At 31.3% G+C, this 26,820-nt stretch overlaps 1 protein-coding gene across 2 annotated transcripts in view; it reads left to right on the top strand.

Annotated features, from left to right (window-relative positions):
- The window catches only part of LOC134719157 (uncharacterized), a 32,330-nt gene extending 5,807 nt beyond the window's left edge, over positions 1-26,523 (top strand). The window contains exons 1-3 of one of the 2 annotated variants that reach the window (XM_063582135.1): positions 87-446; positions 17,302-17,498; positions 23,000-26,523. In XM_063582135.1, the coding sequence (XP_063438205.1) occupies positions 397-446; positions 17,302-17,498; positions 23,000-25,227 (2,475 nt within the window). In that variant the 5' untranslated portion in view covers positions 87-396 and the 3' untranslated portion in view covers positions 25,228-26,523. Of the gene's footprint in view, positions 1-86; positions 447-17,301; positions 17,499-22,999 lie in introns of those variants that run through there. The other variant, XM_063582136.1, reaches the window with a different exon arrangement.
- Positions 26,524-26,820: the final 297 nt, after the last annotated feature.

The following is a 26,820-nucleotide window of genomic DNA, read 5'->3' as shown; positions in this document are numbered from 1 at the left end:
AATTTAATTTGCTTGATCACTAACTTAGCTAAAGTGAGCAGTGTTAACTTATTTTAACATTCGATATGGGGAGTTATAGTCCAATCATGCACACACATTTGTACTTTATTTGTCAGATTTAACATAAAGGTGTTAGTTCACCTATGACAAATTATAAATAAAAGACATTTTTAAGGTGTGTGAGAATTTAAATCCCAAGCAAAGCAAAGTACACACATTTAACTTTGATGTGAACGTCAACAAGCTGCCACTACAACCCGTTGATGTTTTAGTTATTTTATCATCCGAAACGACAAAATAATTGGTAAAAGTAAATTTCAGTCACATATGTCTACAATCTTTGATAATTATATGGAGTGAAATAGTGTTAAACTGTGATTCTAAGGAACACGCAGAATGAGTAACCCATTGAAAAGGCGATTGGAACAACAGGGTCAGTCAGAAAGGTACAGTATTGATTTTGAATTCTATCAAATAATAGTACTTTGAATTAGACATCAATTGTTAATCTTTATTCATCCTCATTAATACTACATGTTGAACCAAAGAACAACTCATTTCTCATGATTTTTAAAAAGGACAATAAGCATTGTACATTTCTTTCAAACGGTCTTTTGGTTTGTACTAACGTCTGAAAAAAACCCAACAATATAGATATAAAAAAGTAACAACATTAATATAGCATATCGAGTAGAAAACAAAGAAGCATCTTTTTGCAATGCTCAAAGATATCACACTCTTTTAAACAGATTTTTCTCTGTGTATTGTTGTGTGGTTATCCTGCATTGGTTAGAGAGTTGAGAGCTCTTTAACCAGTCAGGGGCTTTACTTAAACAAGTTATTTTTTTTTAATTCCTTATATAAGTATTTTTTTATTTTAAAAATAATAAAATTACTTAATAGAGTTATTTTAATCTTCAATCGAAACTTACACTAAATGTAGTTTTCATGATTTTAAACAACATTTTATATCATAAAATAAAGAATTTATCAGATTTGTACGGAAGCCGATAATGGCCATTAAAAAATAATTATGTCGTAATTACGACATAACATGTCGTAATTACGAAATAGCATGTCGTAATTTCGACATAACATGTCGTTATTACGACATTGCGATGTCGTAATTACGACATAGCATGTCGTTATAACGACATAACATGTCGTTATAACGACATCACTATGTCGTAATTTCGACATAACATGTCGTAATAACGACATCACTATGACATTTTAACGACATAGCTATGTCGTAATAACTACAATTTATATATAAAAAAGAATATGTATTATGATTGCCAAGAGACTAAATGACACAGAAATTAATAAATATAGGTCATCATAATGCCCCCAATAATTAGAAAAAAACCCGCATAGTCAGCTATAAAAAAGGAACGAAAGATACCAGAGGGAGAGTCCCCAAAATGCTATGTGGCAGACAGTGTTATTAATTAATTGTTAGCTCCCTTGGTAAAACTACAAATTTCATATTTAATGTATTTCATTGTTAAATAATTAACATGAATCTTAATAAGTATATATTTGTTAAGGTTGTATGGGTGTCTTTCGCCATCTTGGATTGTAAAAAACAGAGAATCTAAGGTCCATATTTTCTATCAAATTAGCAAAATTTGATGCAAGAATGCAGATATATCATGTGTTTTTACATTTAAAAGATCCAATTTATAAGAATATAACTTATAAATATAAATATATGTACAAGTGTAGATTATTTTTGGTTGTTTTTAAATATTTTGAAATTGTCATTTTAAGGGGAGGCTACTCTAAAACAGTGCATTTTCTGTTGGATTGTTCATGGAATTTTCCTACTTTGTATTTCAGCCGGAAAAAACGTACGGTGACCCTATATTCTCTTTTGATATTATCAAAGCATTGTTTGAAAGCTATATTTTCCTAATTTATTTTACAATTCTATCATTTCGTTTAGTTTCTATTCACAAAATTGTTTTTTTTTCTTCTGTATAATCCATACAAAATGTGTCATTTTGTCACGACCCGTAGCTTGAAAAAATGCACGATGACCTATCATTTTTATAATATTTTTTAACATGTATCAATAGATACTACATTTTGGCAAAGTATGAACAAATTCTATCATTTTTATTTTAGACTCCCATACCACCTTAATTGCATAGCTTTTGCTATTTGAATTCATTGGTTAAAGATATTTATTTATATTGTAAAGTTTAATATTTGCATCGTCGCAAAATCTTTGGTTACCTGCTTTGGTTACCTTCTGTGAGAAACTTATATATTTTATAGATCCCAATTTAAATTTTAATGTGTTACCAAACGTGGCAGGGCAGTAAAGCCATTCAAGGCAAAATAAACTTCTATTTGTTGTAAGAATAAAATGAAGAATTGTATGAGGACTAGCATTCAGTCCTACCAAGGCAAGCCAAGCTTTCCACCCCCTTTAAATAATCGCAAACTACATGCCTTCTTGTTATAAGGGTTAATTGAAGTATTGATTGCTCTATTTCTACTTTCAAACGTTAGGCACGATGTTCCTACAACACGACGTTACACTTTTAAATGCGGCGTCGAAGAGGGTTTTTAACTTCGATTAATTTTTGCAAGTTTATTCGCTTTTTTATATGTTTGTTGATTCTAGTTCTGTTCGTTTTGAGATGTCATTTTATCATAAATTACCTCAAGTTGTGGAAATCGATTAAATAATGTTTACCCTTTAAATTATTTCAACTAAAAATGCAGTACTGTCGCAAGTAATGTATGAAGGAAGGATGGGACGGAAGCACATGTATACGGTTTTCCATAAAAAAAAAAATTATTAGATGTACAAAACTTTTATCATAGGATGTTTAACTTTCAAGGTGCATATCATCTGTCATTGCAAAATTTCTATATCTTAATTCAATCCCAATACAAATATATCTGACACTCTGCAAGTAAATCGAACATTTTTACCCTTGGTTTAATTTGAATAGAATTGTATTTTCCCTGGCACATAAGTTGTTGAAATACAACCCTTCAATTACTTGAACCTTGGCTTGAGAAATATTTCCCAAGTCATCTATAGTGTTTAACTTCTGATTTACATTTTAAAATATAGTAATCTACTACTGAATCGTCCGCGAAAACGGCTAATATAATCTGGGGTTTTTATTTATTCGATGAAACGGTTTTCGTCGCTGTTTGGGATTTGTCTTTCAATTACCTACATTTCATGCACAAGTTAATAATGACGAAAAGTTCCGGCTTCGCTAGTACAGGAATAACTTTCATCACGACAGTTATAACATGAAAAGCAGGACAAATCGCAAAGTAAAACATTCCGTGAACTGGTATTAGGTCTTTTAATATTGGTGATTGCACCTTACTGAAGTGACGACTTTAAATGATCTATTTCGGAGTACTTCGGCAACATAAATTTCAATTCGCATTTTACATTTAGAGGACTGTCTTGGTGTCTCCAATTTGTCTTTACAAAAGTTGGACGAAGTTCATGTAATGAGATCCCCCCCCCATTTCATCATTCTTTTAAATAAATCGTTAAAAAGCTATTAACGATTAATAAAAATTGCAAAATTTAACCTGTGTCGAACCTATATCCCCGGGCGGAGTCTATAGCAACATAGAATACAATTCTATTCAAATTAAACCAAGGGTAAAAATGTTCGATTTACTTGCAGAGTGTCAGATATATTTGTATTAGGGTTGAATTAAGATATAGAAATTTTACAATGACAGATGATATGCACCTTGAAAGTTAAACATCCTATGATAAAAGTTTTGTACATCTAATAATATTTTTTTTATGGAAAACCGTATACATGTACTTCCGTCCCATCCTTCCTTCATACATTACTTGCGACAGTACTGCATTTTTAGTTGAAATAACTTAAAGGGTAAACATTATTAAATCGATTTCCACAACTTGAGGTAAATTTTATCTAAGGCACATATTTTATTGATTTAGGTTACAAATTATAAATAACTTCAGGTCTTAATTAATTCACAAGTATCTATCTATTTATATCAGTCTACCATCAATATTTTAAAGGAAAATGATAATTTAATAGTCCCAAGAGACCAATCTTTGACACAGAAGCGTCGGCATGAAAGATAAGTGCGTCGGAAAGTTAATTAGTGTCTCAGAAGAATTAGTTTTTATATATCAAGGAAAAAATAAACAGATAACTGTGAAAAGTTTTTAAAGCTAGTAAAATCTGTATTCTTGGACACCTTTAAAAATAATATTCAGAAAAATAACTTATATAAGTGATATTTAAATTAGCCTCGTTTTCAACATTACTTGTATAGGTAATTTTAATTGTTACTTGTTTGAGTAATTCCCCTGACTGTTAACATGCTAAAGCCCGCTGCATTTTTGCAGATTTTCTAATTCAGAAACCTTTGTCAATCTTGTATGTTTTATTTTTACTTTTTTCTCATATTTTGAGTTTAGTATTACGCCTATATTTTCTTACAACGAGTATATATTTTTATTAAGGGCCAACTGGCACCTGCCTGACGCAATGGTGGCATCTGCTATTTTCTGCTCTTCAATCGGGTTGTTGTGTCTTTGACATATTCCCCATGTTTTCACATCTGTTTCAAACAATATTTAAAGTATTTTAATTTTACAAAAACAAAGTTATGTAAAACACATTATTTTATCAATTAAATATGTTCCAAGACAATAGAAATCATTTTAATAACCATACTAAAGAGATTAAGGGACATAGCCAATATATGGGTTTATAAAAAAAAACACCCACTGCAAATTTTACATATTAGTCAAATGACCAATACACATTGTTTCATGTGATGATCATTGCTTTGGGTCAATTAAAAACATTAGCAAACATGAAGGAAAGACAAACAATGTTTAAATTACACAATTGCAACAATACGTGTTTTATACTGTGGTTTGTTGAGAATTGTTTGAATTCCATTTTTTTATCTATTGTCAAAAGGTTAAGGTAATGTTGCTGTAAGGATAAGTTGATATTATTAACAACAAAGTTATTTCAGGAGTATAAATCTTGACACTTTGTGTAATGACGAAGTTATTTTTTTGGTTTAAAGGAAGGCATTTCTTAATCATTCGACTTGAATATGAAACTGGAATATGATGAAACGGCGATTTAATAACTCTTCAATGAATAGAGCAGACTATGAAGTCAATTATTGTTTTTTTGATACGTAAAACTGTTCTGGTACTATGCCAATTTTCATGAAAACATATTTTTTGAGTACATGTCAGTTACAAAGATTGTCAATACAACAATAAACTTTTATTTATTAATAAATCCAATCTATTCGCATCCAAATGCAATAACAGAATTTGACAATTGTGCTTATGTAGTTATATCTATAAGTATTTCTTTATCAATGTAATATTGGCCTATTCAACTGTATGTATAAACAAATTAGTTTACCATGACTAAGTTGTTGACCGATTTTGAACTTACAATTCTATACAAAATAAAGCTTCCCAATATTTAAATGTCCTGAGTCATGTCAAAAAATATATACTTTTAAATTTTCTGTTTCACTTGAATGAGATTTTGGAATCAGATCAAAATTTAGTTGGTATTTAAATGACAGAATAAATATTATCTATAATACTAAATTAACGAGGTCCAATTTGTCAGCCGTCATCGGGATAAAACGACAAATCAAATAGATCAACTTTATATATAGCTAATATAGGACAATTGTGTAGATTAAAAATGAATCCACTTCAGACCCTTTTGTTTTCCACTTAATTAATATTGGCAAAAATTAGCAAGTTCCGGGTCGAATACCATACCGATACTAATAGTATATTCATCTGTTATCTATTATCTTATCTGTACGTTCCGTATCTGACAGGCGCACCACATAACGATGCATTTAGGATTTTGCTATATATACGGGTCATAGTCAAGGGTTGACACTACTAAATTCAATTATTGCCAAATTGTTCCCTTTTGTAGTATTTCAATCAGTAAGACATTATAAGATAACAATACGAATTCTAAAAATCTTGACTTAAAATAAGGCATATAGGTACAGTTTTCAATTTTTAAGCGGACATGCCGTAAAACAGCGAATAAAAGAATTCAACCTTATTGATTACTAATATAGGGCAAACCTCTTGATTGAAACATACTACATTTTAGGACCTTTTGTTTTCCAAAAAAATTGTATTACCAATAATTGATAAGTTCCAGGTCGACGGGTTCAAACAGAAAGCCGGTTGTTGAAAGCAAAGTAAACCGAGTATCTTATAATCGGCATGACTTTATCAGATGACAAATGAATACTTAAATAAGGCTTACGCATAGTCATATATTTTAATTCACAGGTGTGCTCTAGTAAATACCAACGTTTAAACTGTGCTTATTTCATAGTAAACGTTTTCAAAATAGTTATTTACACCATTCCTGTATTTGTTTTATTCTGTCAGTATCGGAAAAGTTACTACAGTTAGTTTGATTTAAATGAAAAGTGTTGATCATTTTTTCCTTAAAAAAATACGACTGTTACGTCTTTCTCATCGGTATAAATGAAACTGTATGGCCATGATGTTCCTTACCGTCCAACTGCGTAATATTAAGTTAATTGCAAACAAATGAAAAACAACACATCTTTGAAAAGGGAGTATATCTCTAAAAGGCGAATGACTTGTAAATCAGTGTATTTATATTCGGAATTGTCATACAAGACAATTATTATCTACTTATGTTACCTTTCTTAAAAGAGGCTTTAATTCAAATTAACGAGACGAATTGCATACTATGTAAAGTTTGAATGTGATAAAATACGTTACAATACTGTGAAATTATCACACATATTTCGTGTTTAAGTAAACTTAAAAAGGCTACATGTATAAACTGTTCATGTTTAATTATTAAGTGCCAAGAGGTATACTCATGAAAAGACAAAAGCACATTTAAACAGTTAACAAAAATGACAAAAACGACTCCCTTGAAACTATGAAACGGACAAAAAATGCTCTTACTTATTTATACTTGGTAGTAGGGACATTTTAATCTGTAAATTTCAGCAAAACAAAACAAAAGTAAGAAAAAAGATTAATGCTTAAATGAAACTAAAATTGTATTTGAAACTCAGACATATAAATACATACTAGTTAGTTACAATGCGATTAATTTTATTTTGCAATATGGGTTTTAGTGTTGTATATAAATTCCTTCATTTATATGTATCCTTGTTTTCATAAGGCAAAAACAGAGTGTTGTTTACAGATCATATATACTTTAAAAAAAAATCGAAATTAGATTTGAAATATCGATTTATTTTGTCATTACGGTGGTTTTTATTGCGATTTATTTTTCGCTAATGAAGACTGTGTTTACAATCTGTTTCAGTAGAGTATGGGAAAATTTGATATAGAAATAAAGAGTAGACACGTAAAAGCAATTTAATTTGCTTGATCACCGCAGTAGCTTAAGTAAGCAGTGTTACGTCAATGCTCTTGGACTTCGTACTTTATTACAGGATCTGCTTACCCTCCCGGAGCACCTGAGATCACCCCTAGTTTTTGGTGGGGTTCGTGTTGTTTATTCTTTAGTTTTCTATGTTGTGTCATGTGTACTATTGTTTTTCTGTTTGTCTTTTTTCATTTTAAGCCATGGCGTTGTCAGTTTGTTTTAGATTTACGAGTTTGACTGTCCCTTTGGTATCTTTCGTCCCTCTTTTATTTGGTATTTTTAACTTTTTTGGATTCTAGCGTCACGAATGAGTCTTTTGTAGACGAAACGCGCGTCTGGCGTATATATATGATTTAGTGCTGGTATCTATGGTGAGTTTATTTACCATTTGAAATTATGACGCACAAAAATTTGTATAATAATTGTCAGCTTTTAAATAGAGGTATTAGTTCACCTATGACGAATTATAAATATAAGAGATATTTTAAGGTGTATAAAAATTTAAAACCCACGCAAAGCACAGTACATACATTTTACAGTACTGATTTTGAATTCTATCAAATAGTAGTACTTTGAATTAGACATTAATTGTTAATCTTTATTCATCCTCAGTAATTATAAATGTTGTACCAAAGAACATTTCTCAACATTTTCAGAAAGGACAATAATCTTTGTACATTTCTTCCAAACGGTCTTTTGGTTTGTACTAACGTCTGAAAAAACAAACCATATAGATATAAAAAAAATAACAACATTATATATATATATATAAAGCATATCAAGTAGAACACAAAGAAGCATCTTTCATTTATATGCTCTAAGATATCACACTCTTTTAAACTGATTTCAGTCACATATGTCTACAATCTTTTGATTATTATATGGAGTGAAGTAGAGTTAAACTGTGATTCTACGGAAAACGCAGAATGAGTCACCCGATGAACAACAGGGTCAGTCAGAAAGATACAGTACTGATTTTAAATTTTATCAAATAATAGTACTTTGACTTAGACATCAATTGCTAAACTTAATTCATCCTCATTATGTTTAAATGTTGAACAAAAAAACAACTCATTTCTCATCATTTTGAAAAGGAGAACACGCTTTGTATATTTCTTCCAAACGGCATTTTGGTGTGTACTAACGTATGAAAAAACAAACCAAAAAAAGTATCAACATTATATATATATATATATAGCATATCGAGTAGAAAACAAAAAAGAATCTTTTAATATGCTCTAAGATATCGCACTCTTTTAAACTGATTTTTCTGTGGGTATTGCTGTGTGTTTATTCTTCAACGGCTAGAGAGTTGAGAGCTCTCCAACATACTAAAGCCCGTTGCATTTTTGCACATGTTCTAATTCAGAATCCTTTGTTAATCTTGTATGTTTTTTTTTAACTTTTTTTCATGTTTGGAGTTGAGTATTACCCCAATTTTCCTTAAACAAGTACACATTTTTATTAAGGGCCTGACGCAATTATCGGCTGCTTTCTGCTCTTCCGTCGGGTTGTTGTTTCCTTGACATGTTCCCCATTTGTTTTAGTTATGTTTTCACATCTGTTTCAAACAATATTTAAAGTATTTTAACTTTAACAGAACAAAACGATATGTTGAAGACATTATTTTATCAATAAAATTATTTTCTAAGACAATAGGTATCATTTTAATAACCATACTATCGAGGAAAAGGGACATAGCCAATATATGGTTTTATAAAAAAAAAAAACACCCACTGCAAATTTTACATTTAAGTCAAATGACCGATAAACATTGTTTCATGTGATGATCATTGCTTTGGGTCAGTTAAAAACTTTAGCAAACATGAAGGAAAGACAAACAATATTTAAAATACACAATTGCAGCATAACGTGTTTCACATTGTGGTTTGTTGAGAATTTTTGAAATATATTTTTTTTTATCTATTGTCAATAGGTTAATGTAAGGTAGCTTTAAGGATAAGTTGACAATATTAACAACACAGTTATTTTAGGAGTATAAATATTGGCACTTTGTGTAATGACGGAGTTATATTTTGGTTTAACGGAAGCCATTTTTTAAATCATTCGACTTGAATAAAAAAACTGGAATATAATGAAACTGCGATTTAATAACTCTTCAATGAATAGAGCGGACCATGAAGTCAATTGTTGTTTTTTCGATACCTAAAATTGTTCAGGCACTATGCCATTTGATATGATGAATTTATTTTGAGTATTTATCAGTTATAAAGATTGTCAATATTTCAAAAATCTTGTATTTATTAATAAATGTTAGCCTGCACCAGTGTTCATCCAATCTATTCTCATCAAAATGCAATAACAGAATTTGACAACTGTGCTTTAATGATTATATCTATTAGTATTTCTTAATCTGTTTGAAGATGACCTTAGATAAATGTTTATTTTACCAAATTAGTTCACCATAGATAAGCTGTTTTCCGATTTTGAACTTTAAACATAAAGCTTCTCAATATTAAATTTGTCATCCGAGTCATGTCAAAAATACATTTTTTAATTTTCTGTTTGAATAACTGTTTGGAAATCGATCAAATTTTAGTTGGTATTTGAATTACAAAATAAACATTATAAACACCAACGTTTAAAGTCATATGAAGCGAATGATTGGAAAAACATAATGTTTATCCAATTCGTGAACCCATGCATGAATATTTCATCAACTTAATATTCTGTGCACGAATTTATCATTTTGTACAAACTATATCGTTACATTCGTGAATTTTTATTCTTTGTCTGTTATGAGGCGAAACATTGTCAGGTACTTAATTGTCGTGTTTTGAAGTCATAGTTTACCGATTGTCACCGTATAGTAAACATCAACAAAGAAGCATGCTTATTGCGCACGTGTTTAACATGTCCAATCAGAAAATTGTTACTTTATGATAAATCCATTTGTATTGAGATCACCGGATTATTACGAGAAGAGTCACGGTAAAAACAAAAAAGACGATGTGGTATAATTGTCAATGGGACAACTCTTCACAAGATACCAAAATAACACAGAAAATAACAACTATAGGTCACCGTACTGTCTTCAACTATTAACAAAGCCCATATCGCATTATCAGCTATAAAAGGCCCCGGAATGACAATGTAAATAGTTATAAAAATTACCAGGATTATAATTTTATACGCCAGACGCATTCAGGCGAGAAAACTTACTGCCTTTTTTATTTAGAAAAATGAACCAAAAAAAAAATGTTTATGTTACACATTAACACATGACAACCACTGAATTACAGGTATCATGACTTGGAACAATCGCTTGCACAAAATAATGTTGTGGGGTGAAACATCAGATGGCCACATGTGCAAATGGACGTGGCCGGGTACTTGTACATCCCAATATGAAAAACTCACTAGGATCAGATCTGAGACTACTTGCAGTTGACTAAGAGCAAATTCAAAGTCACAAACAACCAACAAAAATAAACATGCATCTAAGACTAAATTATCAATCTGTACACATCCAACATCCAATGATAATTTACCAGTAATACATATAATACCTTCGTTAAAATAAAATACTTCACAACATACACGGGCATAGCAAACGAGCTGTAAAATATTAAAACCGTAAGATGGCGCCAAAATGAACAAATGGAAAATTAGCAATAGGGAACGGAACATCGAGGTCACTTTGCATACGGAAAATATGTCGGCGAACTGCTTCCTGGAAGCAAGCAATACAAAAAAGGAAACTTCTTTTAAATGTGGACAAGTTAAAGAATTCTCTTCACAAAAAAGAATATGTACATAACTTTAATAATGCAAACTATAAATTCAGTTATAAAAAACATATGCATAATTGTTTTTTAATTGAGTTTTTTTATGACTTTAAGCTATGCTTTTTCATTTTTAGCCATGGCGTTGTCAGATTGTTTTGGATTTATGAGTTTGACTGTCCCTTCGGTATCTTTCGTCCCTCTTTTTAAATATTTCAGAGTAAACATCTTCAAAATAGTTATTAACTTTTTCCCTGAATACCTTTTATTCTGTTTATGTCGGAAAAGTAACTACAGTTAGTTTGATTTGAATTAAAAGTATTGTTCATTTTTTTATTAAAACATTATGACTGTTACACGACACAATTACGAGTTGGTTAATCGTTATTGAATAAGGCCGTGTTCACATTGACCTAAATTCGGTGTTGTGTTAGTGTAACTCACACGTAAACTAAACACAATTGCGTTCCCATTGATAAAACTCAATGTTTACATGTAGTTTAAATTATGTTTTATCTACACACAGTCGATAGTCAATGTAGGCCTTGTGTAGTTAAGTGTACACAAAACTAGGCATTTAGGACATTAGTTTTACCGTGTATATATTTAAGGAGGAAACTATTTTTGAGTAAAATTGATATTTTTGATAATTATTAGTATATAAGTCTTTACAGAAATTATTGTTTAAATTTTACAGATTTTAACGTTCTTTATCAAGACTCAAAGCAGCATCATTGCCGAACCCATAAGACAGCAACCAATTGATTTTCGGGGAGGGGGCTATTATAGTTGAGTATAAAACATAAAGGCAAGGGGGTGAAGGTGGTTAGCTACAGATTTTGTTTTGGAAACCAAAAATGTTTCCATTTGTTGGCCCTGAATTTTTGTTTGTTTGTTTCACCCTCAGCTGCCACTATATATTATGCTAAAATTGATTTCGACTTGTCACCAAATTTATCCTGAAAAAAAAGTATATCCCCCGCCCCCTAACCCCCCCCCCCCCCCCCGCTCCCTTTTCCCCTCCCCAAAAAATGAAGTAAATAGTTGCTGCCAAATTCATTTGAAAAGGTCTTCCCGAATCGACTTGACGTACACAGAAATATTCGCCACTGGTCTTTACTCAAACAACGATTCGCGCATAAATCATGACTAAAAAAAGTGTGAGGTAAATGATATGTTTGTCTAGTATCTCAGATCCGTTAAATAACACTTAAAATAAATTTAAAAAAACGTTACCCTATTCCTTTACCAAATACTACTTGGAGGAGAAATACCATTTGAAACAAACAGAAAAGATAAAAATGTAGTGATCCCTAATATCTCAATCCCTTTTTTTTCCGGCCGTAAGCACGCTGCTGCAGCTAACGTTTTCTAATGCGTAATCGAGACATCTAGAGTATATTCAAACTACAAATAATAAAAATGGCTTTCATAAAGTAGCAACCACTTAACTTAAAAAAAAAGGGGGAGGGTTATTTTTTTTTTATCTGAGTCAGGTTTTTTTTCGCGCGTACGTTTTTATTCCTTTTTTTTCGATGCTGGTGATCAAATACTTTTTTTTCAATATTTAACACTATAATGTATGGGGAAACTCTTGATTCAGAATATTTTTTTTTATCATTTGTATGACCACTTTTTTTTTTATCAAATTGGGGAACGGAATATTTCCATTTCCACCCCACCCCCTTTTGAAGACAAATGGTTGTTCCCTTACCGCTAGAAAAATTGTCCAAAAATTTTGAATTCAGTTCTACGTAATGAACATTTAAATGACATATAGTTTACAAGTGGGAACAAATCTTATGTACAGGTAGCTAAACAAGGTGTATAGATGTGAACAAATGTAATGTGAAACCAGTGTACACTACACTAAACTAATTGTAAACACGTTTTCTCTACACGGCGTTTGGTGTGAACACGGCCTAATAGTTTCACAAATGATATTGGATATGTTCCATACGTTGTAACTACAATCACCTTCCCTTTTATAACTGTGTCATACCGAATTAAACTATTTACCAGATTTGTTATCACATAAGCAACACGACGGGTGACACATGTGGAGCAGGATCTGCTTACCCTTCTGGACCACCTGAGATCACCTCCATTTTTTATGGGGTTTGTGTTGTTTATTCTTTAGTTTTCTATGTTGTGTCATGTGTACTATTGTTTGTCTGTTTGTCTTTTTCAATTTTAGCCGTAACAATGTCTATTTATTGTTGATTGACCCTCTGGTATTTTTCGTCCCCCTATTACACCTTTTTCATCGGTATAAATAAGACTGTATGGCAATGGTAATAAACCATCCCTCTACGTAATGATAAGTTATTTGCAAACAAATGAAAACAACACATCGTTTAAAAAGGGAGTATCTCTCTAAAAAAGTTAGACGAATTACTCGTGAATCAAATTTAGTGCCTAGAGGTATTCTCCCGAAAAAAATCCAAAATCAAATTGAACCAGTTAACAAAACGACAATAAGGGTCAGACGCAGGACATACCCTCCTTCCGATACATCTATTATCTTTCCTTTTGAAGTTCATACGATTTCATTCAAAGCTACAATCGAGTGATGCATCGCATTTATTGTCTTACTGTTGATTCGTCGAAATTCGTCTTTGTTTACATTCTCCAGAAACCATCGAACTAGTTCGGGCACAATTTGGTCTTACTTATAATATATATTAGGGACATTTGAATCTGTACTTTTCACCAGGAAAACCAAAAGTAAGAAAACAGATTAATGCTATAATGAAATTGATGTCGTTACTGATAAAAAAGTTCCGAGCGGAATACATATTTCAGCTTACTTTAAACAAAGATATATATATATATATGATATATTTTTTTTTCATTTTATTTCCTTTCTAATGGAATATCTTACAAAATAGAAAAAAGAACAACGTGTTTAAAAAAGTTAGGCAATGTATGTTTCGATTATTGCATCTATTGTTAAAAAATTTAGAAAAGTGACTTTAATAACTTATTATTGAACGTTACATTTTATATGAATCAGTAGCAACAAGAACACAAATACAAAAAGCTCTAGAATTACAGGACTCAAACTGTCACGCTACGATTGGATTTTCCACAGGGTTAAACAGACCTTGAAGGCATTTCTATACCTTTTGTAAGTTTTTTTTAAAGCATATCGTTAATATCAAGAATTCACACAATTAATCAGAGCGGAATAAACACTTTGCATTTTTGTTATATTTTAGTCAAACACATTAACATTATGCAATTAATAGTAAACTGAAAGTAGATTATGAACATAATACTTTATGTTTTTTCACCGTTAGACTTTTTCATGACCGCTTAACAGCAAAAAAAGATTTTAATAACTTTCAATAGACTCATTAATCGTTCTTGTTTCCGTACTATACATCTAATGTGCTATAACAATAAAGACAAGTGTGACGGCGGGAAACTTAACAACTACTATGTTTTTTTGTGTACATATTGTGTCACCTTCAAAAACGATGAAAGTCCGAAAAATAGTTTGAAGAAAATTGTTAAGGTAAGACTTATAATACAAAAGATTGAAGACACACGTTTTATAAAAATCAAACCTAAATGTAGCAGTCTTTCAGAATTACGTGACGAAACCTTGTAGGAAGGATTTACGTTGGAGACCACAAAAGCCTTTTAAATGATCAATAGACTATAATTACTGATGTGTAAACTCATGTTCAAATGTGTTTGAAATTCAACCTTTGAAATTTCAAATGACATGGCAAAATACCAAAAACAATAGTTTTCAATATTTTAAATGTTTTTTTGAATAAATACGTGCAACCCATGTTTGCTTTAAGTATGTTACAGAACAAACTATCTACCTCGTATCTATCTTGGATTTTTGTCTTTCAGACTTTTTTTCTCATTGAAAACCTTAAGGTCGTTGTACTCATCTTATATTAATATGCATTTCCCTCAGTTTTAGTTTGTTACCCGATTTTGGTTTCCGTCCATGGATTTATGAGTTTTGAACAACGGTATACTACTTTTGCCTTTATTAACGGTTGTATTCTTTTGACGTTTCGGTCTCGTTGAAATCTAGTTCTGAAATAATTTCCAAAACATGGGTCAAAAGTGGAAATTATCAATGAATTGGATATATATCTTTATCAAACTTTACTCTGTGAAAAAAATTGTTTTTATTTTACCCTTAACAACATAATAGATTTAGTGGTTTAAAGGATAACCTAAAGAAAAAACTGTGAAGTCCAGCACAAAAAAACCATTTTCGTTACATTTAGAAAAAAATTGAATGTTACAATAAGAAACTGATATTTCTTTGTTCGCCATTTTGGATAATACCGGAAGTAAGGGTTTTAAATACATGTGTCTTATAAATTGTAGCCATGAGAAGCACCAAAGAAATGTTCCTGTACAATGTAATGATAGTAGCAATACGTTAAAACACATTTCCATTACCCTCCCTAAAAATAAGCTTATTTTAGAACAATGTCCACCAAGTTAGATTTTACCGGAAGAAGGGGTTTTTAAGACCACTAATCTATATAATTTAATCAAAAGTAGTAAAAAACAAAGGTTTGTACCAAATATTATGATAGAAAGATGATAATAACACATATTTACATTCTAGCCTTCAATATTGTGCTGATTAAAGTACCAATTTTTTCAAATGCCTCACTATCTGAAATGAAAGAGTAATAGTTGAGGAAGGTCTATGCCAAATTTCATGTTTGTAGCAGATTGTGCACAATTCGTCTGGAATATGCTTGTAGCCGCTGGACTATTACTTACATAGTTGAATGTATCCAGCTTGGTCCACTTCATCTTTATTCTCAATATAATAAACAAAAGTTTATATAGAACTGTGAATTTTTTCACGATAATAGCCCAAAAAAAGGTAAAAAATTATGAAAAATGGGAAAATCATCAAACTTGTGTACTTCCAAAGGGCCGTAGCAGGAAAAAAAACTGCACCAACATATGATTTTTTTCACTAATTATTTGTTTTGCAGTCATATAAACCCAGAAATTAGGTTAAGAAAAAAAGAAGTTAAATTCTGAAAGTTGTTGGCTCCTCAGAGGAGACATAAAAGTAAGGATCGCATTCCCTTTTTCGGACATCTTATGAATGAGGTTCTCACAAAGAACGAAGAAAAACTAGAACTAATTATAATCCAATATTTGTCCTCAATGTCGACATTTTTAATGTTACATGTATCGAGAGTCATACTCAAACTGTTAATAATCCACTTTAAATATATAGGAACATAAACATTTTTAATAGTATATTCTAGCGTATTTAATCAAACCTGATTCCTTTGATAACTATTAACTTACTTGACTCGTTAATGTACAGGTATACTTTCAGAAAAAAATAAAAGGTTGTAAAAAGTGTATATGTATGGTCGATAATAAAGAATAATCTTCAAATACATAAGATGAACACACAAAAAAAATAAAAAAAAATAATTAGAATAACAACTTAAAAATGAAAACAAAAAATACTGACTAATATGTTGTTATCATCAAGAAATACAAGCCAGGGAATATTGTTTTAATTGGGAGATATATAATCCGTAAGCAGGCGCAGCTGGAGTGTTGCTAAATAAAAATAAAAAGTTCACAATGGCGAAGCTCATACCATATCTTTTGTCGTAAAGTTTCATTTTCATCCGACCCTCATTTTCAAGCTCTAGAGTGATTCTTTACAAAGTAGGATTTATCCCTCCAAAAGACAAGATACTTGTTCGCCATTTTTTTTAATGAAACAAAGAAATGACAACTGTTTCAATTTGTCTTTTAGTTTGGAATGGGGAATATTTGTGTAAAGTGTAGAAAAGTCAAATGTTTCAATACTATAATTGCAAAATGAGAGAGTCTTAGATTGTGTGTACTCTCAAAGATCTTTGGACTTTTTGAGTATCCACATCTGATTCACGCCACCTCTAGAATATGCAGTTTTACAATAACGTTGAGGCCCGGCTTTGATTGCGTATAACATAGTTGTTAATAGTTTAGAGAGAGGTTTCGGTAGAGCACTTGAACGGCCCAGCAATATACGTTTATACTTGCATAGTTTATGATGGAATGGTGTATTGTTTACTTGGAAATACTGTTTTGAATATGACGAAATTATTTTTATATTTTAGATTGAATAAGAAGATGTTTACAAACGAGGAAAATGATAGCCTATGGCTATATGACGTCCTTGATTACATTGGAGCGAATGAAGAATTTCGAAAGACTTGTCGATGTACATACATTAGCGCTGAGATTATGGCAACGTTCGATAACGTTAATAGCTTCTATTACTTCGGAAGTTTATGTGAAGGTGCATTTACACCAGGTATCATTTATTTTATTGTAAGAAAATAAGACACATCTTTCACAATAAGAAACAAAAAAGATTGTTATCATTAATATTCTCTATAGCAAAGCACAAATGTAAATCCAGTAAAACCAGATAAAAGCTTAATTTCATCATAACAATTTTACAGTTTATAATGAACTGTTTCACTGTGTTTAAAGTCATTAATATGCACAATAGGTAGGACTAAGCTTGATTTTGATACAATGAGACATATTCAGTTTAATTGAAGTATAAAAATGGCATGTCAGTAACTGCTTGTAATCTTTTGTCCATTTATATAGCATGGTCACTTAGGTAAGTTTTCTTTGTTACCTTTTGACATTGGATTTAATCCCCTTTTAATTTGAGTTTAACTTTGGGTATTTTTGCATGCTTCTTTATTCTACATTGGCTTGATATAAAGGGGGAGATTTCAGAAAACATGATATACAGTGGTGGTTGTCGTTGTTTATGGGGTTTACATGTTTTTCTTGTTTCTCATTTTTATAAAGACTAGACCATTGGTTTTCTCATTGGAATAGTTTACAAGTAATTTGTAGGGCCCTGTATAGCTTGCTGTTCGGTATGAGCCTTGTCTCTGTGTTGAAAACGTTACCTTGACCTGCAATGGTTTGCTTTTTTAAATTGTGTCTTATGTATATTCCTTTATATGATATCTTATCCGAAATTTTGTGCATTTTTATGCATTTTTATTTTTGTTTATATGTTTATAATTGTTTAAACTTCTCTGTAACCTTTGTACTATCATGATTTTATGAGAATTAACTATCTACAAGTATCTAACTTGGACGGAGAATTGCCTTGTTGGCACTCACACCACATCTTCCTATATATTTTTACCCCGCTGCATTTTAGCGCCAGTCAAAAGAAGCATCTTGTCATTGTTAGTCTTGTTTGATTTTTAAAGGAGTAGGTCCAATAAGACTCCGTTTTGGTCCCAAAATATAACAGTTTTCGAAATTATATAAATGTAAACTTTGAATTATCTATTGGAAAGAAGAATGCCTCTGCTTCATAAATATAGGCTGTTTTCGACCATACAGTGCACATAAATCAAGTACTAATATTATGAAGTCATGCTAAATTATTGAACTCTTCTCAATTTTAGCATTTTATTTAGATTTTAGACGGTTTCTGTCTTGAATGAAAGTGGTCTTATTTTTGTTCATTCTTTATATTGCAATGTGAGTTGTGTTTGATGATAATACACACCATCTATAAAGGTTGAAGTTGAACACGGATGCGGCCATTTTCATTTTTGACAAAAAAAATCTGAAAAGTGACGTTTTTTTGCATATTTGATAGATTTTTCATATCAAAGCTTGAATCGGAGCATTTTTCATTACTAAATCAGTTAAACTCGTTCACATAAACTAATTGAATCAACTGAAATATACACTTAAGTGTATAAAAGTGTCCAAATTTTTTCGTCAGATTGATATGAAATTTAAGACCAAAATTGGCCCTTACCGAACCTTCTCCTTCATGTTTGGGAGTTGAAGATTTTCTCGCTGCGTTGAAGACCGATTGATGGCCTTGGGTTGTTATATACAATCTAATGTCTTGTTGGTGTTCCTTTGACATATTCCACATTATATTCCCAATCTTATCACAAATATTGTGTTCTTCTGTGTACGTAAGATGCATGCATTATCCGTCATCAACGACCTGTAAATCATAACACAATAGTGATCGAGTTTGTCCAATCAAAACACATGTGCTCTCACGATTTTTTTTTATATCAAAATAGATCATAGGTATAAGTGTTCCAAGATAATTTTTTTTTAAAGTGCTAAAATTAAGATTTGTCTACGCTCTTTTTTTAAATAATAAAAACGATGGGTCTACGTGTCATCGAACTTGTTTTCTTGTTACAGTAAAAGTAAAAAAAATAAAAAAATCCCTATAAAACCAGTAATTTTTCTAAACGAGTTATGTGCCTTTCAATGGTTAAGTTGGAAGAAAATGATTCTCACAAACAAAATGTTTGGTATTTGTTTGAATATTTTGGATAATGTAAAATAAATCAACAAGTTTTCCTCATATAAATAAACAGTTGAACCAATAAAATTGCACATCTGTATAAAAATTTGCAGATATTGGCATATAACTAGACTAATGGGGTACTGTGAGTGTCCGATACAAGATGGCGGTATACAATAAATCTATCCTAACTATAAAATGTCTATTCAGTTTTAAACAAAATACACACAAAGCACGTAAAAGAAACCATGAAATACGAGTTACAATGGAAAAAAGAGGAAATTAAAAAAAGAAGATGTAAGGATTGTTATCCATTAGATATATTTAGGTTGTCATTTTCTTAAATTCTTTGCAAAATAATGAATAATTTAGTGTATATTAATTTTGGTCTTATTTTATAAAATTTGTCGGGGCCTCTTTGTCTTGATATGCAACTCATCATGCTAAAACCATAAAAAGTTTGTGTATAGTAAGTCAACTTTAATAATGATATAAAATCAATTACCATAACTACAAAGTGATGATCCTTTTCATTGGTGTCCTTTAATATGAAAATAGGTAAAATCACATTGTACAAATAATTAAACATTAAACGCACCTGAATGTTGGTTTTGTTAACTTTTGAAGGCTATACTACTAATTTAAAATGTCTACAAATATAGTCACTAATGAGGAGAGTGTGTTACTTGCCAGTTTTTCATATCTCTTTCGAATTTATTATGTTTTATTGGATGACATAACACTGTAAAACAATTTAGGTCATCAATTTGACAGTGAAGAAGTCCCTAAAAAGACATTAATGTAACTCTAAAATAATTCAGAATAACACATTCCAAATCCAAAAAAAAAAATTCAAACAAATTGCACACATAACACACAAAAACACCATGAAGTAAGAGTTTTAGTAGGAAATATAAACAAGTTATAAAATAGGAGATGTCAGGATTCTTATTCATCAGGAAACACTTATACTGTCTATTCGGAAGTGCATGATGAAAAAGTACACACCGTCATAATAAGGAGGTTAAGCCCAGAGCCTAACATAGAAATTCTGCCATGCAAACTTTCAATTACTAGTAATCAATGAATCAATGAACGAATCAATCAATTAATTAATCATGTTTCGGAGTGCAAAGACTGTTATACAAAATGTGTTTTAAAATATTTTATTTATAGATTTTATCGAAGTTTCTTTTAGGTCGAGTTGAGCCATTTTAATCGATATTTTATAATGGGTTTTCGTGCAGTAATGTTTCACTAATGTTTCAAGTTAGGAATGATATTGGCTAGAGGTATAAGATGAGGGATTAGATCTCATAAAAATGTTAAACCCCGCCGCATTTAGGCGCCTGTCCAAAGACAGGAGCCCTGGTCTTTGTTAGTCTTGTATAAATTTTAAACTTTTGCATTTTCATGCAATTGTCTGATGTCGCAAACCTGTTTTTCAGAAGTGGTTGTATGTTGATGTGGTTTACATGATTTTTCTCGGTTTTGGTTTTTTGTTTGAAACCTATTTTAACTTTTCATTTTGTGTCCTCAATGCTCGTGCTCGTTTTGGCTTTTGAACTATTCTTGTCTGAACGTCAATGATAAGTCTTATGTAGACCAAACATATCACACTATATTCTTGGTATCATTAATAACTATTGGCATTGCGGTTGCTGCATATAGAAAATAACGTTCTGTCAAAACATCCGATATCGATTCTTTTAAAGTGTATGTCATTTACTCATTAATGGTTTTACCTCCATTTGCAAATTTTAACAATGGTTTAAAGTACAATTTCGTTTAGTTTAATTTTTACTGTTTAAACATGTTAAACGGGAAAAAAAAATAACGTACGATGTCTTTAGGACTGTTTTTTTTGTGAACCAACATAAAACAGAACCAAATGAATGGAAAAAACCATCCCATATATTGTTTATGTTAATTATTAAATTGTAAATAAGATAGGCAGAAACTGTCACAGGGCTTTTCAAACTCACAAATCGAAGACAAACTAACAACCCCATGTCAAAGAATGAAAGCGATAAAAAGAGCGTCAATTAAGATCCTCCAAGCCGCTAAATACTTTATGAAAGTATGATACTACACCCCTAACAAGGGGGATAGTGCCTGATATTTATATGCTGACGACATAATCTTTTAATCAGTTTAATTGAAGTCTTGAGCTGGCATGTCAGTTAAATGCAAGTACTTTTTTGTTACTTGTGTATCAGTGTCATTTTATTTATTTTCTTTTGTAACATCTTCTGACTTGGACTCTGACTTCTCTTGAACTGAATTTTAATTGACGTGTTGTTATGCGTTTACTTTCCTACATTGGCTAGTGGTATAAGGGGATGATTTAGATCTCATAAACATGTTTAACCCCGTCGTATGTTGGAGCCTGTTCAAAGTCAGGAACGCTAGCCTTTGTTAGTCGTGAATTATTTTCAATTTTAATTTCATGTGTATAATTAGGAGTTATGTCTGATGTCCATTATCACTGAATTAGTATATAAAAATAGGATTCAGCTGAATGACACCACCGGGTGCGTGAAATTCTCGCTGCATTGCAGACCTGTTGGTTAACTTCTGTTGTTGTTTGTTCTACATTGTTCTATGGTCGGGCTGTTCTCTCTTTGACACATGACCCATTTCCATTCTCAATTTTAGAATAATATATCGATCTGTTACTACAATTGTTACAGTCACAACATGCTCTGGTTTATTTCACATAGATTATTGAGTGGAACGCTGTAACTGCCTTATGATACTTTTCTTTATCAAGATGAGGTTTCTCATCATTATGATGAGGTTTTTTCTATGATGATGAGGTTTTTTAATTATGATGAGTTTTTTTGTTCTTATGATTCGTTATTCATGATGTGTTTTTTCTCTATTATGTTGAGCTTTTCTTTATTATGATGCGCTTTAAAACCCAAACAGTTCCCATGTCGTTGCACTCTACGATAATTTATAGGAAGTTCTTTTTCCTGAATTTTCTTTTTTTATAAAGGTGTTCTCGGGGTTGGAATTCATTTGATTTAAAATAGCTGAAACCATCCCATACATTTTCTAAATCGCGGAATACAAAAGTTTATTCCGGAACTTATGTCATAATCAAGTTTGTGATTAAGAAATAGAATGATCCTTTTTTTCAGCTAGTAAACATGATATATGAAAAGTGCAAAACGTGAGGAGGGGTTATTTGAAGCGAAGTTATGAACATAAATTCGGGCTACATCAGTAAGAAAAAGAGTTTCATCAGAACAATATTAGTCTGTTTGTGTCTCATAAAAATATTACTTAAGCCGAAAAATTGAACTTCATTTGATCAAAGACTCTTATATAATATGATAAAATAAAAACAACTGAAGCTTGAAATATATAACCCATGTTCAAAACAAGATAATAAACAATGTTTGCAACTTAGGCTTTCCCTTAAGAACCGCGTTTGGTAGACGTTGATCGATGCACATATCCATTAGAACATTACTTGAATTTTTCAGGTCATGCAAAAGATGAGGATACGATTGAATGTATGGACAGATTTCCGATAATCGAGGACATATTAAAAGATAACAGCGACTACGATTACTCTTTATTAATGATCACGGAATCCTATACACCAGTTGGATATTTCAAACTGCAATTTGTAATAGACGGAATAGGACAAACAGAAAAAGATTGGCCAAACTTACAACAGGATTGGAGAAAAGAAGTTTTCCAAATTGATATTAAAGGTAGACTCGTTTTATCTGATTTATCGACAGTAATCAACAATGATTGTTTTTCAAGACAAAAGAATAAGCCTGCTCTAACAAATACAGGTGGGGATATAGATCTTGTTAGATCCTATCGTTGCAGAACATGGCCAACAATTGCAAATGAATGGCTAACCCGGCGTAGGTGTAATGGATGGCCCACAGACGACGCGATTCAAGAGATGAAATTGTTTGGATTCTTTGTTATAAAAAAAGGTCACCCTTTTTCAAAAGAAATAGACTTAGAATGGAGAATATCTTTTTCTCTTCAAGAACGACAACTCATGTTTAGTTTGACAGATGTTCAACACAAATGTTACATTGTTCTTAAAATGTTAAACCAAGATATAATCAAATTAAAAGAGTTCACATCATACCATTGGAAGACATGTTTATTTTATGTTATAGAAGAAAATGACAATAATGTGTGGGAAAAAAAACAACTTTTTAATTGTGTCAAACTGTGCATCAAACAAATGTTAAAGTGGGTAAATTGTGGGTTTTGTCCTAACTACTTTATTCCAGGAGACAACTTATTTGATGGAAAGATGAATAACAATCTGCGATTAAATGCAGCAACAGCATTAGAGAACATTTTAAGTATGGGATTTGATTGTTTTCTTCACGTTCAATCTAATAATATATGCAGATATGTGGAATCACGAAAATCTCCAGAACAGTCTCAACTTCTTCAGTCACAGAGTATAAAAGCATACCGAGAACATATGATCGAGCTGAAATTATATGTTTTCAAATTATTGGCTATAGTTTTTAATTACAGAACTCTTCAGCTTTATTATAATGAATCTGAAGAAAGAACTGATATCTTCATAAAGTTGCTGTGGGAAAAACTACGTCGTATTGAACGAACCATAGAATTGAGAATGGAAATGGGGAATGTGCCAAAGAGACAACAAAGAGACAGCACGGTTACATACCACGGAATAGAAATAACAAAGTTTGCTCTAGGTCAACTGAAACCCCATATCTTAAATTGTTTAGCTAGTAGTATTTCAGCAATGGCTATCCAACATCCGAATCAACAGGTTCGTGATTTTCTTTTGTTCGGATCTTTTACATTATTCAGGCTAGGGGGTTTGATAGGACGCATGAAGTTTGTCTCCGTACTTTACGCTATTGGGTTGCTTACAGACTGTGAATGGTTCATTGACGAATTGAATGTGGAAAATACATTAAGTATACCATCATTGTGTTTTTGTAGAGATAGACCAGGGGAATACGAAATGACAATTCAGAATGTGTTAAATAATGCAAATGAAGACGTGCACGTGGTAACTTGCATATATTTCTTACCATCTGAACTCAAAATTACCCCACATGGCATGAAAAATGAAATGTTTAGACATTGTGGTACTAGTGTAGACGACACAACAAGATCCATGCTGCCTAATCGATGGCATTATAGGGCTGTTGTTGATTGCAACACTTTCTTTGTCTACCTAAAATATTTGATAAAACAGGACCTCAATAAGCTCACAGAAGCCGGTAAAGCTTTCAAAACTTTAAACAATTTTGTGGTAATAGGCTCAAATGTCAAGCATGTTGATGTAGGTCATAATTTGATTGCTCTTCATTTGCAATTTTTGGCACCTTACATGTTATCTTATCTGAGGGTATCATGGTCTTTTACTACACGGTGTTGGGAAGAAATTACAAATTCCGACGAATCGAAAAAAAAGGATTTAAAAATTTTAATCTTAGGCGGATTGAATCGGACACAGTACCAGTTTAATGCAGCAAAGTTGCATGCGCTAGTGCTTTTGTACAACACATGGTTTGCAAAAGAGCGGCCCCATCGCGATTTCTGCTTTAATTGTTTTTTGATAAGAGATGTAGAACATTTGACATGTAGCTTATGTCAAATAGCCACATATTGTTCACCACAATGTCAAAGAGAGAATTGTACGATTCATAAAGAGGTTTGTAGAATTGTACTGTCGAGGCATAAATGAAATTGCACAATATATTAGAAATCATAATTAAAGGAATTACTAATAAGTTAAATAATTTTAGTTATGTTGAAAGCAAGTATTAATATGCATACCTATGAATAACGAATATCTATTATTAAATCTGCTGTCCGCCAATGCAAAGCAGTCACATACATTATTTTCCAAAACACTGTCAATAGGTCAAGTTGATTGTTTAAAGGGCTCTTTTCTAAACTGCAAGAATGTTAATTCTTGCCATATATTTACTTCAGAACAAGTGTCTATTATTTCGTTCTTTTAAGAAAGATAATATAACTGAGAGTTGTATTGTATCTAGCACCTGTACGACACAAAATGGAAAACACCTGATTTTTAACTTTCGTGAACTCGTATAAATTCAATATTGGCAAGAGTATGAATTATTCTAAATACTAAGGATTTTCTTATCACAGGCAGATAATCTTAGACGTATTTGGCACACCTTTTTGCAATAGTGGGTCATCAATGCTCTTCAACTCTGTTTTGCGGTTTTTGCTATTTTGAATTGAGCGGCACTGGGGAATCAAAAGACACAACACGCGTCTGGAGTATCAAATTATAAGCCTGGGAACTTTGATAACTATTAGCGTGTTATTTTCACAAGTTATATTGTATTGTTAATGTGTGTGTTTCTTTGTCTTGAATGTTCTACAATTTATTTGTATTGTAGTCCTGTCATATAATGTTGTCGCTTAAGAGTTACATTTAGCATTGCCATCAAGATTGGAGGTTTGGCTAGCCACAGAACCAGGTTCAACCCACCAATTTGTCTTTAAATGTCCAGTAACAAGTCAGGAAACTGGCTACTGTTATCTTAAACATGTTACAGCTCGTTTCTGTGTGGGTTGCATTTGAGTGTTTCTGTTGTGTCGTTGTTGTATAATATTTGATTTGGTTCTCTCAGTTTTAGTTTGGAACCCGGATTTGTTTTTTTCTCAATCAATTCAAACGGCGGTATGCTACTGTTTCCTTTACTTATTCAAATTTGTTTTGAGTGCATTAATTGATGTTTTTTGTTTGTTTAAATTGTGTAAACAATAAGCTTCTACCCAACATTATAATTGTTAATTGCAAAAATATACTAATTGGTATAAGACGGTTCGAAAAATCAATGCCATGTTTCATTCGTTTTAAAGACCCAGATTTTGTATATATTGTACTAATAAGCTACTGTATATAACTGCAGTTGATTTTAATAACTAATGCATGCATAAAGATTAAACTTTGTTAAATTAAATATAGAAATTAATTTTAAAATAATATAGTTATTTTTCTTAATTTGCCATTTATAGTTTGCATTTATCGTACTCATTTACAACAAAAAAACATTGTTTCATGGACATTTCTTAAATCATTATACATTTTCACTTAAGGTGATATCGAAATATCAACAAACACATGTTTTCAAGCTTCAAGTTGTGAAAATAAATGAGAGATTTTGGATAAAAACGCATCATCATATTAATTGGAGGAAAACGAAAATATTGACCTAAAATAAAATGGCAGACGATGATCACTCAAATAAAAAAAGATATCAGAAGGCCATACAAAAAAGGGAAAAAAAACCGAGAATCA

This window comes from Mytilus trossulus, chromosome 5 (assembly GCF_036588685.1).
Source record: "Mytilus trossulus isolate FHL-02 chromosome 5, PNRI_Mtr1.1.1.hap1, whole genome shotgun sequence".
NCBI lineage: Eukaryota > Metazoa > Mollusca > Bivalvia > Mytilida > Mytilidae > Mytilus > Mytilus trossulus.
Note: the sequence above shows the minus strand (reverse complement) of the source record. Positions and strands in the feature narration are given on the sequence as shown.